General features: G+C 38.2%; 1 protein-coding gene across 2 annotated transcripts in view; it reads left to right on the forward strand.

The window, feature by feature from the left end:
* Window positions 1-5,310: 5,310 nt before the first annotated feature.
* LOC125226895 (uncharacterized protein DKFZp434B061-like) overlaps window positions 5,311-13,523 on the forward strand; it is a 41,396-nt gene continuing 33,183 nt past the window's right edge. For both annotated transcript variants that reach the window (XM_048131063.1, XM_048131062.1), the window contains exon 1: window positions 5,311-5,567. In XM_048131063.1, the coding sequence (XP_047987020.1) occupies window positions 5,459-5,567 (109 nt within the window). In that variant the 5' untranslated portion in view covers window positions 5,311-5,458. The remainder of the gene's footprint in view (window positions 5,568-13,523) is intronic.

Genomic DNA, 13,523 nt, shown 5'->3' on the forward strand with positions numbered 1-13,523 from the left:
GGTTAGAACAATTTTTAAGCACACAAGAACGCATTATTCACGTGGATTGTAAATGAATCACGGTACGTCACTGCACTGCAAGGGCCTGGAGACGACTGACAACGTTGCGGTCCATGGACCGCAGTGGGGTGTGTTAAAAATTCTCTTAGCAACGTCGCCTCTAGTACGTAGTACATATACCTCAATGCTCGCGACACAAAAGCTCTGATTACGAGGGATGATAATTACATTATATCGAATTTAAAAGGGGCGAATGGTTGAATACATCAATCAATAAATAAATAAATCACTATCATATGCTAGTAGTTGGCATAAATACAAATGTAAATAGCAATCAAGCACAAACTGCACAATTCACAAAGCAATGTAAATAAATTGTCAGAAGTGACAGCACTTGACAAGACAAGACAAGCGACATAGCATCGTTCGGATACTACCCCATATAAAACAATTTTGTATGACTGTAAATGATTAGCATTAGGTATACACTTCACATGAATTCAACCTTAATATTGTCACCTAATAAGATAAATTTCCCTTTCTATTTTAATAAATAAGGATTTATTCAGAATTAAGCTAGGAACACACTACGCGGACGTCCGTCGTGAATCGACCGCGGACGGGAATCTGGACAATGGAAATACACATAACCGTGCAAACTATCGGTCGACGGACGTGGACGTGGCCTTGAGCGCACGGACGTCTGATCGAAATCTGGCCCCGTAGCCGAATGGCATTTCTCCGACGCCAAACGAAAGCGATACGCCGCTGGCTCTGTCGCGCCAATACGCAAGCGCGATAGAGATAGATATCTACTAGAGCCGAATGGCATTTCTCCGACGCCAAACGAAAGCGATACGCCGCTGGCTCTGTCGCGCCAATATATATCTACTAGCGCTTCGTTTCGTGAGCGTTTCGTGAGCGATTGTGCCATTCGGCTAGCCACCCTGGCTCGCTGGATGTTTTGTTCCGTGCACACTGATAGGTCGCGGTCGCGGTCGTTTTACGACGGACGTCCGCGTAGTGTGTTCCTAGCTTTATTAGTCTTTTTTTCAAACGTTCCAGGGAACGAACACGTTCGAATATCAGCTCCTAAAGCTAACAGACGGGCGTCACGGGCGATCTTAGATCACTGTACCGCGAAAAATTAAAATCGAAACCTCTTTATAAGGCCCTCTGTATCAATAAAATATAATTTACATGAGAGACAGAGATATTTGGTCCCTCCAAGCAGTAAGGAAGTTAATTAAGTCGTTATGTTGCTGTAGAGGCGACATCTTCGTGAAACGAAAAAGCCTCAAATAAAGAATGGAAAAAAAAGCAGTAAGGAAATGTACTGTATCTACCGGACAGAAAAGGTCACTGTCTGAAATTTAACGGTGATGTTGAACCATCATGTTGGACAATAACATTGTGTCCAAGTTGGTCCAAGTTGTGTCCATCATTGCCAAACATACCTCCTTTTTAAACTAACTATGCCAATAACTTCTTTCTAAATACCCAATTCAACCTCATTACTCCCTACTGTCAGTAAGTACTCTTTTTGGATTATTATATAGGAGTCGCCAATTCTGCAGAAGTTAAATACGTGGAAGTCTTGTGTAAAAGAAAAACGGGCATCAGCGAAGACAGCGAACGCACAAACGGTAAGTAGGCTAAAATATATAGGTAGGTATCTAAGTATTTAGATATTTCCAGATTCGTGGCCATTTAGAGGGTAAGGCCAAACTAGATTCAAAAACTCTAGGTCAACAGATCGAGACAGCTTCACACCGCTTTCAGCTCTATCGCAGGTTCTGCCACACATGGAATACTGTTCTCATCTATGGGCAGTGGCACACCTCAGTACCATGTAGCTTCCCCTTCTGGACCTCGTTTAAGGGGCTGACAACACCCAATTGCGTAAAATTGATGTTACTTGCGCAGTTTTTTAAGACAAACTATTAGTCTTAGTAAGGCAAGTATTATATGTTATTATTAACTAGCTTTTACCCGCGGCTTCGCCCGCGTAATAAAAGTATTCATTAAGATTTTCATTTGGATCCGTAGGGACCGTAGGTTTCTCTGTAGGTATATTTATCTGCGATTATTTCGATTGCACATAATACTTTTGCTTGCAATGATTGTAGAAATATTACACATCGACCACAGCGTAGGTAATTCTATATACGCTGGGGAAACCTTTATAAACATCCCACATAGCCCGTATTTCGACACTATGATCGGTGGGTAAAAAGTACTTTTTTCTATTATCCCTTACAATTTTTTACATTTTGCTTATACTTATCGCAAACGTAATCTTCAAGCAAGCAAACAACGATCGTCTTAGAGCACATTGATTGTAAGAGACCATCATCATTCTCTTGCCCTTATCCCAGTCACTTGGGGTCGGCGCAGCATGTCTTTCTCTTCCATACATCTCTGTCACTCGTCATCTCATCATTAACTTGTTTTAGTTCCATATCATGTCTCACACAGTCCATCCACCTCTTGATTGTAAGAGACCGCCGACCGATTATCCGTATCCCGCTAACGATACCCATATTATCCGTATCCGTATCCGTATCCGTATCGCTATCGCTAACGCTATCGCTATCGCTATCGCTATCGCTATCGCTATCGCTATCGCTATCGCAATCGCTATCGCTATCGCTATCGCTATCCCTATCGCTATCCCTATCGCTATCCCTATCGCTATCCCTATCGCTTTCCCTATCGCTATCCCTATCGCTATCCCTATCCCTATCCCTTATCAAGATGTTTAATGATAAACACTTTAAGTTCTCGCGCTTTGTACACATATTTAAAGTCACATACAGGTCGAACGCGATTAATTAACATTATTTTTACCTTTTTTCCCAACGTTTCGGCCAGGTTGCACTGGCCGTGGTCGCGGAAGACTGACGTCCCAGCAAAATGTCACCGGAGATGTAAACAACACAAAACTACCCGATATTAATTTATATAAATGTTCGGGGTAGACAAATAAATATAATCTACCCGCTTTTAGTTAATGTTTATTTCCCACCATGTTTATTTTAAAGGTAAAAATAATGTTAATTAATCGCGTTCGACCTGTATGTGACTTTAAATATATGTTTAATGATTTCTTATCAAGTGCTAAAATATAAAGTTTCATGGTTTTATCTTTTAAAATTAAGAAATCCCATACAAACTTTCAACCTCTTCATCCCTTTTTTTCGAAATAAAAAGTAGCCTATGTTCTGTCTCAGGGTCTAAAGATTGTCTGTTCCAAATTTCATCAAAATCGGTTGCGTGGTTTAAGCGGGAAAGCGTAACAGACAGACAGACAGACAGACAGACAGACAGACAGACAGACAGACAGACAGACAGACAGAGTTACTTTCGCATTTATAATATTAGTATGGAAGTATGGATTATATTTCAAAGAACATACCCATACTCGATACACGATTTAATGAAATCGGCTCGATACGATAGAAAAAAATTGCAAAGATTGGTCTCGAGTTCGTCATTAAACGGTTGTCTGTCATTCAATTATTACTTTGTTGTCTTTAGTTAATATTATAATTACAAATATAATACATATCTTAAACACTAACGAAACATTTTGCACAAATAATGCATCTTTCTATTTTATTTTAATATTTTTCCGCACTTTTCGTACCTATCCGCCTACTTTTAGTGACATCGCGCTCTCACTTACTCCCATACGATTAGACAGTGTACGCTAGCGTCAAGGCCATTGGGTGCTGTCAGCGTCTTAACGAAGAGCGACTCGAATTATCAACTGCCAGTATATTTTTGATTGGTTTGACCACTTGACGCTGTAGAGATGTGACTTCGCTCTGTTTTTTTACCAACTGGCAACCTGTCTGCGCATTTGCCTCCTATTGCAAAAACCTCTATAGGCTACAGTGCCAGTTTACCACCAGGCGGGTTGTATTTGTATGCTTGTTTGTCGTCGACTTAGTACAAAGACTCATAAATTTGATTGGACATGCTTTTACGGTTATTGTAAATTTTAAGTAATAAAAAAATTGTTAAATAAGCCAGCCTATGTATGTATAGGGTAAGGTAAAAAATGTGTTTCACAGTTTCAGGCGGTGGCAAATATTGTTTAATCTTTGTGCCTCTAGTCCCTTGTGATACTCTTGAAATCCTGCGACGCTCAGATTCCACTTTTCGAACCACTCGCTTCGCTCGCGGCTCAATAAGTACTAGAATAATTAGCTTGCTCGAAAATCAATAATGGCACGTGTCTAAACAATACCCCCCCCCCCCCGAATAATTAACTACTTTTCATCTTATACAAATGAAAAAAAAAAAAAAAAAATAAAAATGTATCTGCTTAAATTATAGCAGGCAGGCATATTTTTTCCGAGTAACGTTATTAAAGGTAGATAGATATCTCGTGAATAAATGGCGTGACTCTAGAACAGGAAGTGTTGGTCCCAGGGGAGCCAGCCCTTGCCCTTACCGGCGGAGTTGTAGGGAAGTTTACTTACCAACTAATAAAAAACCCCAACACGAAAACTTGCTATCTTGGCCATTTATATTTTAATGAGGGCAGGGGAACGAGTTTCGACTTTACAGAAAGGCTTTTAGTTTGAGTTTATTTAAGTTGAATTCATTCATTTTCGTTGGTATCAGATGTAGGAAGGATGTCAAAGGCAAATATCAAAGATGGCGCCTTAAATATATGTAGGATATCGGTCTTACATCCGATATCGGATCGGATAATGTGAAAACGCGCTTCCGTTGTTTAGTTGTCAAGTAGGTATGATCTGTGGTTGTGATAAGGAATAAAATGAGAGATACGTAATTGACACTTTTCAGACAGGTTCCCTTGAAAATCTGTATATACACATTACATTTTTATGTCCTGTAACCTTGGGAATGAAGGTCTCCATTTTTTAATTTTGATATTTAGTAGTTAGTACAATGAGTTTTTACTTCGGAATCGAAAGCTTTCATGTCTTTAAGTAATATATACTAACGAGGTCATAATGTAAGGAGTAAAAAGTACCTAAGGAGCCGGTAAGGGTTTAGGGGAGGTGAGAAAAGCGTGAAAGCTAAGCAGGGTGGCGTATTGTGGTGAGCCAGCGGAGCATAGGATGCTTGACATGAAGTACAATGAGCAGCGCAGTGCGCAAGGCGGGCGGCGCGGGCCGGGAGGGCGGAGGGCGGGCGCGCGCTGTCGGAGGCGCAGTCCGCTACGCGCAGGACGGGAGCGGTGTTCACTCGGCGGCGCGCCGCGGCGCGACATGCCCAGCTGATGTTTATTTATACCACGAGCTCGGTGGAGGGCGCGCGCGGGAGGCCCTCCCCTCCGCGGCACCACGGTTTCGCGTGATGCAGACGAGCGAGCTAGCCGACGCCGCGCCCGCCGCTAGCGGAAACCCCCCGCAGCGTGGCCTCAACGGCGGCCGCTTCGATTTTGACGACGGCGGAACTTATTGTGGAGATTGGGAGGATGGCAAGGCTCACGGCCACGGAGTGTGCACCGGGCCCAAGGGCCAGGGCGCCTACGCCGGCTCCTGGCACTTTGGATTCGAAGTTTCCGGCGTCTACACCTGGCCCAGGTGAGAGAGTGACTTCGCCCGGGCCTCGCACATGCCCGAGCGCGAATCGGCGTCCGAAGCCGCTCCAAAAATAGGCTGCTATTAATAATTGAGTTCGGTGTTTCGCTAGAAAACGCGTGTAGCGGCGGTGAAAGTGCCTCATGGCCTAGTAGCAGCCAAAATATTCATATCGATCTACATATAGGTACTGACTGATAGCGACACGTGATAACAGAGGGTAGCTATCTATCGCCTCGTACTTGTTCTACATCACCAATTAACTGGCTGTCACTGCCCAGACATGCCCATTACAGGTTCAATGGAAGTCATGGCACAAATCATTATTTTATCACATCTAATTGAGAACAATTTAGCACATGCGTTTCTGCTGATGTCTTGGAATCATTCTCTAAACTCATGTCATTTAAATACTCAGGGCAAGACAATAGTTATTTACCTATTCAGAATAAGGGAATATAACCACCGCTTGCTAAAGAATTCTAGTATTGGTGTTATTGCAAGGCTCAAGGTACCTTAATATCAACCTTCCTACTGTTTAAAAGATGTAGCTACTTTTACAGGTACACCTACATACTTTTAAACGAATCAAATAATGGAGATGGCAAACAACAACCTGTACATAATATGAGTTTATTGTGTCCTTCATCGGTATAAGATATTAATTTTATTTAGAGTAGGATGTTCAGACCCAATGTACCAATACAGTATAGAGTGCGTATGGCTCTGTCAGAATGCGTCTCAGTGCCAGGCCTTCCGGCTATTTCATCCAGCTAGCGGCTGCTCCAATGCAACCCACTTTCGTCGGGTCATTGATCCATTGAAACATGGGATTTCCCGACATCACTCTGAAAATCTAATTTAATACAATTACATACGACTCATGTTTTATCCACAATTGTGATAACATCTTGTCAATAACAATATGATTACCTACCGAAATTATACGCAATAAATATCTACTCACAATAAATAATGCATGGTTTACAAAAAAATAATTATTAGTTACAATCCTGCCTTAACACATTTTTTTTCCAACTCTTGGTACGTTAGGTACTGCCTGTTGGTTTAATCTTAACTTCTTGACCAAACTTCTGGGTTTAATTTATGTAATCTAACGATTAACATCATATTAATATTGATTTTAATATAATATCAATAAAATGACAGTATTTTCAATGTCAACTAGTACATGCCATATCAGATACTAATCGGTAATCCGAGACTTCGAGAGCCTGCAGTCTCGCACTAGAAGTAGAAGGGTATTGTTTACTTATCGCAGATTGATTTACAATTACCAGTTAACTATGAGCTGTATCCATTTACATACATGTATATTGCTCACGGTATAATTTCGAGATGGAGGAGACTGATACGTGGCGACTGGGGTTGATTCCACTGTCGTTTTTCACAAGAGAAAACTGCTGTAGTTGTTTGTAAGTAATTATTTACAACACACATTATTTGTATCGCGTAGTAACCATGAAATACTTATTTTTAGTATTATTAGTAGAATTAAATTAATATTTAAGGGGTACAGCGGGGCAAATCTCGACTGGGGTCAAATGTAACAGGTCCATTTTTTCCATGTTTTAGAATCGTCCCACGATAAGTTTGCAACGATTTTCACAGCCTCGCCAGTGCAGATGTTATTTTAAACGTCAAACTTTGATGAAATTATGACGTTTACCATTTTCTATGCAGACCATCGTGGGACGATTCTACAATGCTTGCATTATTAAATAGAGTGTCCACCATGAAGCTGGATCCGCGCTTGGTGTCCACCGGTTATACAGGGTGCCCAGTAATTAATTAATGGACAACCTTTTAACCACCAAGAGGGCACCTTATATACTGGTCCAGAAAATCGACTTTAAGGTTTAGTAAAAATCGCCTGGTTTTCGAGAATTTCACACTTTTTAAAATTTTAATGGATATTAATGGACAACCTTTTAACCACCAAGAGGGCACCTTATACTGGTCCAGAAAATCGACTTTAAGGTTTAGTAAAATTCGCCTGGTTTTCGAGATTTTCACACTTTTTAAAATTTTAATACTACCTAAAATTTTACCTGGCACCCGGTATATGGTAGGCGTGTTCAATGGATACATGTAGAACTCAACATCATACTGTAATAATGGAAAAAATGGATCAGTTACAATTGGCCCCCAGTCGAGATTTGCCCCGCTGTACCTTATAGAATTTAAAGAAATTAAAAGTGGAATAAAATCAATGCAGTGGTCAGTGGTAGATTCAAGTCCCACCCAAGACAGTGATTTTTTTCCAGTATCATAGTAAGTGGAACGATAGAGGCAGCCCCAGAACAAAGTACCTAATATTGCATCAGACACGTGTCTGAAAGAAATGTTGATGATTCAATTTTGTCTTCAATAGAAATTTGCCGGTTAAGACAAAACTGACTACTGTATGGGTTGAAGTTGAGCAGTTCCATTCATCCAATTGAGCAATTCCAACCTAATAACCAAGTAATAACTACGGTTTTCTGGAACCTGATATAAAACGAGAACAATATGAAATGTTTTGGCTTTAAGAACCCTTAAATGCATGAATTTTTCTTTTAACGAGATATTAATATATGTGATAGACAATGGTTTTTTGACTCTGGGAAAAATAATAAAAAAAATATTTAAGATCGATTTTTACACTAAATCAGTGTTAGAAGTTAAATAGGCCAAATCGTATAAAATTTATATAAATATATCGTAATTGGTAAGTTTTATTTAAAAAAAATGACTGCTATCAAAAAATTACACTATTTGTGAAACCTTTATGATAAAATGTTTAAACATAAACTAATTACCCGAAAAAATCAACCTAAACCACATGTATACTAAAAATCGCCCTCGCCCTGTTTTTTCACACTTTTCCGCCATTTCATCTTAATCCTCAAATAATAAATAGTAAATCATTATATTATTTAACTTATTTAATTGTATATTAAATAATGAATAATAATTAAGCAATAAATCTGATTTTGGATAGCTACATATCGAGCCACGGGCCATCAAATATATGATGCATATATACATCACCATGCATTTAAGGGTTAAAGCCTCTCAAGTCCATCTCAAGGCAAAGGATGATTTAATTGAACTTGCTAAGCCAATTCTCCTTAAGTACTTACGTACCTATACTACATATCTAGAAACGTGTAGGAACTTAATCCCATTTGTACATATGCCTTTGCTGCATGTATTTGCCCACTAGGGCCCCACGATACAGGCTCAGCCTAGTTTGGGATCCACAAGATATCTCAATTATGTACAATTATTTTGTATTTTTCAAATAAACAATTTTGTAATTTTATAAAAAGATACTTAATTACACTTAAATACCTTCACACTTAGCTTTAGTTAGTTTTATTATGCTGTCTGTGAATGAATTAGTCTTTAAATGTAGTCAGGAGTACACTGTTAAAATCTTTTGGGTTATTCAGGCCCACAGTGTATGTACTTAGACCATATGATAAGGTAAATGAATTAATTAACAATTAATTAATTGTTAATTAATTTATTTATTCAACTAATTAGTTGAATTACACTACATTTGGGCAGTTCTCAGGAGGCGCGTTTTTACGTGTCCAATGCAAAAAACGTCAAAACGGACTGTTCTAAAAATCTGAATTAATTCAGGCATAATCTTTAGCCTCTGTTCTATTTGGTACACTATAATGGTTATTTGTTATACAAGGGGGCAAAGTTGTATTTTAACGCCGAGTGTGGAATTGAAAAACGAGCAAGTGAATGGATTCTATAGTTGAACCACGAGCGAAGCGAGTGGTTCGAGAATAGAATCCTGAACTTGCGAGTTTTTTAACACACGAGAAGTAATAGTTATTTGTTATACAAGGGGGCAAAGTTGTATTTTAACGCCGAGTGTGGAATTGAAAAACGAGCAAGTAAAAGGGTTCTATAGTTGAACCACGAGCGAAGCGAGTGGTTCGAGAATAGAATCCTGAACTTGCGAGTTTTTTAACACACGAGAAGTAAAATACATTTGCACCCGAGTGTAACACAAAACTTTTCCCCTCACTATAGCGAGGAAACTACAACGCAAAAAATGCATTTATCACTGCTTCCAGTAGTTCCACAGGTGGTAAATCATCTTTATTACTAGATTAACCTACTTTTATCAATTTTACATCAGTTAATTTGACTTTATTCAAGGTCAAATTACTTTACCCACTAGTGGATAAAATGCGTTTTTACCCGCTGGTATTAAAGGACAAAACACGTGTTTCCGAGCTAGTGAGGGGAAAAATACATTTGCACCCGAGTGTAACACAAAACTTTTCCCCTCACTATAGCGAGGAAACTACAACGCAAAAAATGCGTTTATCACTGCTTCCAGTAGTTCCACAGGTGGTAAATCATCTTTATTACTAGATTCACCTACTTTTATCAAATTTAAAGCAGTTAATTTGACTTTATTCAAGGTCAAATTACTTTACTCACTAGTGGATAAAATGCGTTTTTACCCGCTGGTATTAAAGGACAAAACACGTGTTTCCGAGCTAGTGAGGGGAAAAATGATTTATTTATTATATGTATAATATAAGTAATAAAATATTTAATGCGGAAAATGACCTTCGGTGGGCATGTCCCGCACCCAGAATATGCAAAACAAAAAATCATAACTCAAGATGGAGTTGTTAATCGCAGTTGTTATAGATATTCACGTATAAGGTATTAGTTACCCTATCATATTTTCTGTATAAAAATAATATGTCAGCTAAACTCATCGAGCAAAGACAAATTTACCATGTGTCCCGGGCTAGTGACTGATTTCGGTGTAATTTTTTAAACATGACAGAACTCTTACAAATTAGTAGATTAGGGACATAGTGGCACAAATATAGTTAGTTTTAGCTATGTTTTAACCATTCAGTGTAGAGGAGATCAAGTACCGTTTTATAAAGGGGACTTTTTGAAGGTTTCTCAATCGTTCGCAGGGTTTGGTCCCATGTTTTTTTACCATTCGGTGGATCAATTTACTCCCATAGTTTAAGTGCATTTGTCGTTATGTACGGTACTAATAAATCCTTTAAAGTATGTTATTACGTCATTATGACACCTCCTCTGTATCATGCAAGCTATTGCAGTTATCTCCAAAAAAGCTATAAAATTTGATATCAGTGGAGTTGATTTCCGTGGTTTCGGTGGATTTTTTTACCACCGATATCAAAAAAAGTGACCACCGACTTCGATTGCCACGTTGTAAACTGATTAAATGTCCATTATTTTCTAACATTTCATACTTAAATAGTACGATATACTTTGTAAAAACTAATAACTAGGTTTCTAAGCAAATTAAGCCATACTATGGGTGCAAAATTCTCTACTCAATAACGACTAGCATATTACCATGTAAAATTTAGTAAAATTGCGTGATTATGAGCCTTTTTACATGACCCTTCATCGAATTAAAATGAAAAATATCAATAAATTGAATAATACGTTATATATTAAGTTGATATGTGGAATAATGTGTAAAAAATTGAATTCGGTGGGGCAAATTGATTACAGTGCCCATACATAATTTCGGTGATTTTAAAATGTCAAATTTCTTACAAACTATAAGGTTCTAATGGAGGCCTCCACCACCAATATTTTTTATATTTAGGCTAGATTTTAGTAAATTGACTGACATATCAATAAAGTAGTAAATAAAAATCAGCACCGAAATCAGGCACCGAACGTCATCCCTGAGAATCGCCCATTTATGTAATTTGGGAATAATAATAATTTAGGGAAATTCAGTTGGTAAGCCAATTAAACAAAATATTAGATATTTTAGAGAAATGGCTGTGTCTTGAATATGGTTTAAAATAAAATCTCCGATTTTTTTTCTAAATTCTAGCTTTTGCAGTTTCGGCTCTACATTGATAAGTCAGTCATGCGGTTATTCAGTTTACACCCCTTGCTCAGAGCATTAAGCCCGCTCCAGACTATGCGCGCGAATGACGGCGCGCCGCCGCGAACGCGAGTGTGGATTCGATACGCAGAAAGTTCCACACTCGCGTTCACGGCGTCGTGCCGTCATTCGTTGCGCGCATAGTCTGGAGCGGGCTATAGAAATGCCAAGTTTCATCTTTACTCAGATACATCGCAATAAGACTGATTGTTTATTCAGGTCAGGTTTCAGGGCAGTTTTCAGGTCAGGGCACGTGTAGTTCACCTCATCGAATTCAAGTTCCAAGAAAGCAACAAGTTGTCTGAGAAACTCGTGTTTTCCTTTAATTCTTAATGCCGCCTAATGATTGCCTTGGTAAACGTGGCTGAAGGATACGTTCAGAAAAACAAGACATCCAGTGAGCTATTGTATATTACAGAAATGTGTAAGGTCAATACGGTTGTGTGTCGTATGGAGAAGTGTGTTTGATCTTTACATTTCGCCTGTAAAACAATGGTCAGTGTTTATTTAGAGTGCATATGGAGGATTGTTTGAAAATATTCGGGAGTGGTAATTCTAGGCCGGCAATCGCTTTGCGAGCAGCGAAGGGACGCTCGAAAAACAGAAATGCTAATTACTCGTTACTGGGCGAGTTCACTCCATCGCAGGCCACGTCTTTGCCTTGGGCTAGTCTGTGGCCAAGAGTAAGCCTATTTATAATAATAAAAAATAAAAAACTACCAATAATTATGAAAATACGAATGTTGAGATAACATCCTGTATCATAAATAAAAGAATGCCAAAAACTTATTAACATACATGTAAGTATCGCATATACATACTTCAAATAAAATGAAAAAAATAATAATTACTATAATTAGAATAAGTACCTACCTAAAAATAGAAGGTGGTGCAAAACTGAGTCAATGATAAAATTGATAAATAAACACATTAAGTATGATAAATAACATGTTATTTTAATTTAAAAAAAAACATTTAAAAATTTTAAATATGTTTAAGACATACTAATGAGTTGCAAATTTTACAAGCCTTTATTCAACTTGTCTTGTTAGTAATGTTAATAAGTTTGGGCCAAAACGTAGAAGCTAAATTTGACCCCCAGTTTCCGATTGAGCTGAAATTTTGCACACATATAAGTATGTAAATCACGTGAAAATGCAATTATTATGGTATAATGAAGCTGATCTGATGATAGATCAGAAAGGCGGTCATATTAGGAACTCTGTTATGAAACGTCGTATCCCCATCGAGTAAGGGGTTTTAAGAAACGTCTCGGAGAGCAGTAGAAGACTGTTGAAAGAAATGTACAGTTGGCGATAAAAGCTTCTGCCAAAAATCAAATTTTTGCGGAAACCCAGAATAGATAAGTGGGTCGATAGGTAGGTAAATTGCAGCGCTACGCCGTAGCTAATCGTAGCATATATTCTCCTGTGTCACAAAAACCTAATATCATTATCAAAATAAGATTGACCTCGAGATCTATACGGGTGCATTTTTGATATTCCTCAAAATTTAACCAGACCAAGGTCTAAGTGCTAAGAACCCATACTGTTGTATGTATGTAGTAATTGGGCCATTTTTAGGGTTCCGTAGTCAACTAGGAACAACCTCAACATGTGATATATTGTTGGATAGGTATTTAAAAATGAATAAAGGTTTACTAAGATCGTTTTTTGATAATATTAATATTTTCGGAAATAATCGCTCCTAAAGGAAAAAAAAAAATCACCATATGTGCGTCCCCCCTCTCTAACTTTTTAAAAAATATGAAAAAAATCCATATGTTTAAAAAATATGAAAAAAATCACAAAAGTAGAACTTTATAAAGACTTTCTAGGAAAATTATTTTGAACTTGATGGGTTTAGTAGTTTTTGAGAAAAATACGAAAAACTACGGAACCCTACACTGAGCGTGGCCCGACACGCTCTTGGCCGGTTTTTTCAAAGTTGTCCACCCCACATTTTTTGTAACATGAGTATTTTTTACGCGATTCAGACTCAGAATCGCGAAGTCATTCGATCCT

This window comes from Leguminivora glycinivorella, chromosome 6, assembly GCF_023078275.1.
Source record: "Leguminivora glycinivorella isolate SPB_JAAS2020 chromosome 6, LegGlyc_1.1, whole genome shotgun sequence".
Classification (NCBI taxonomy): Eukaryota; Metazoa; Arthropoda; class Insecta; order Lepidoptera; family Tortricidae; genus Leguminivora; species Leguminivora glycinivorella.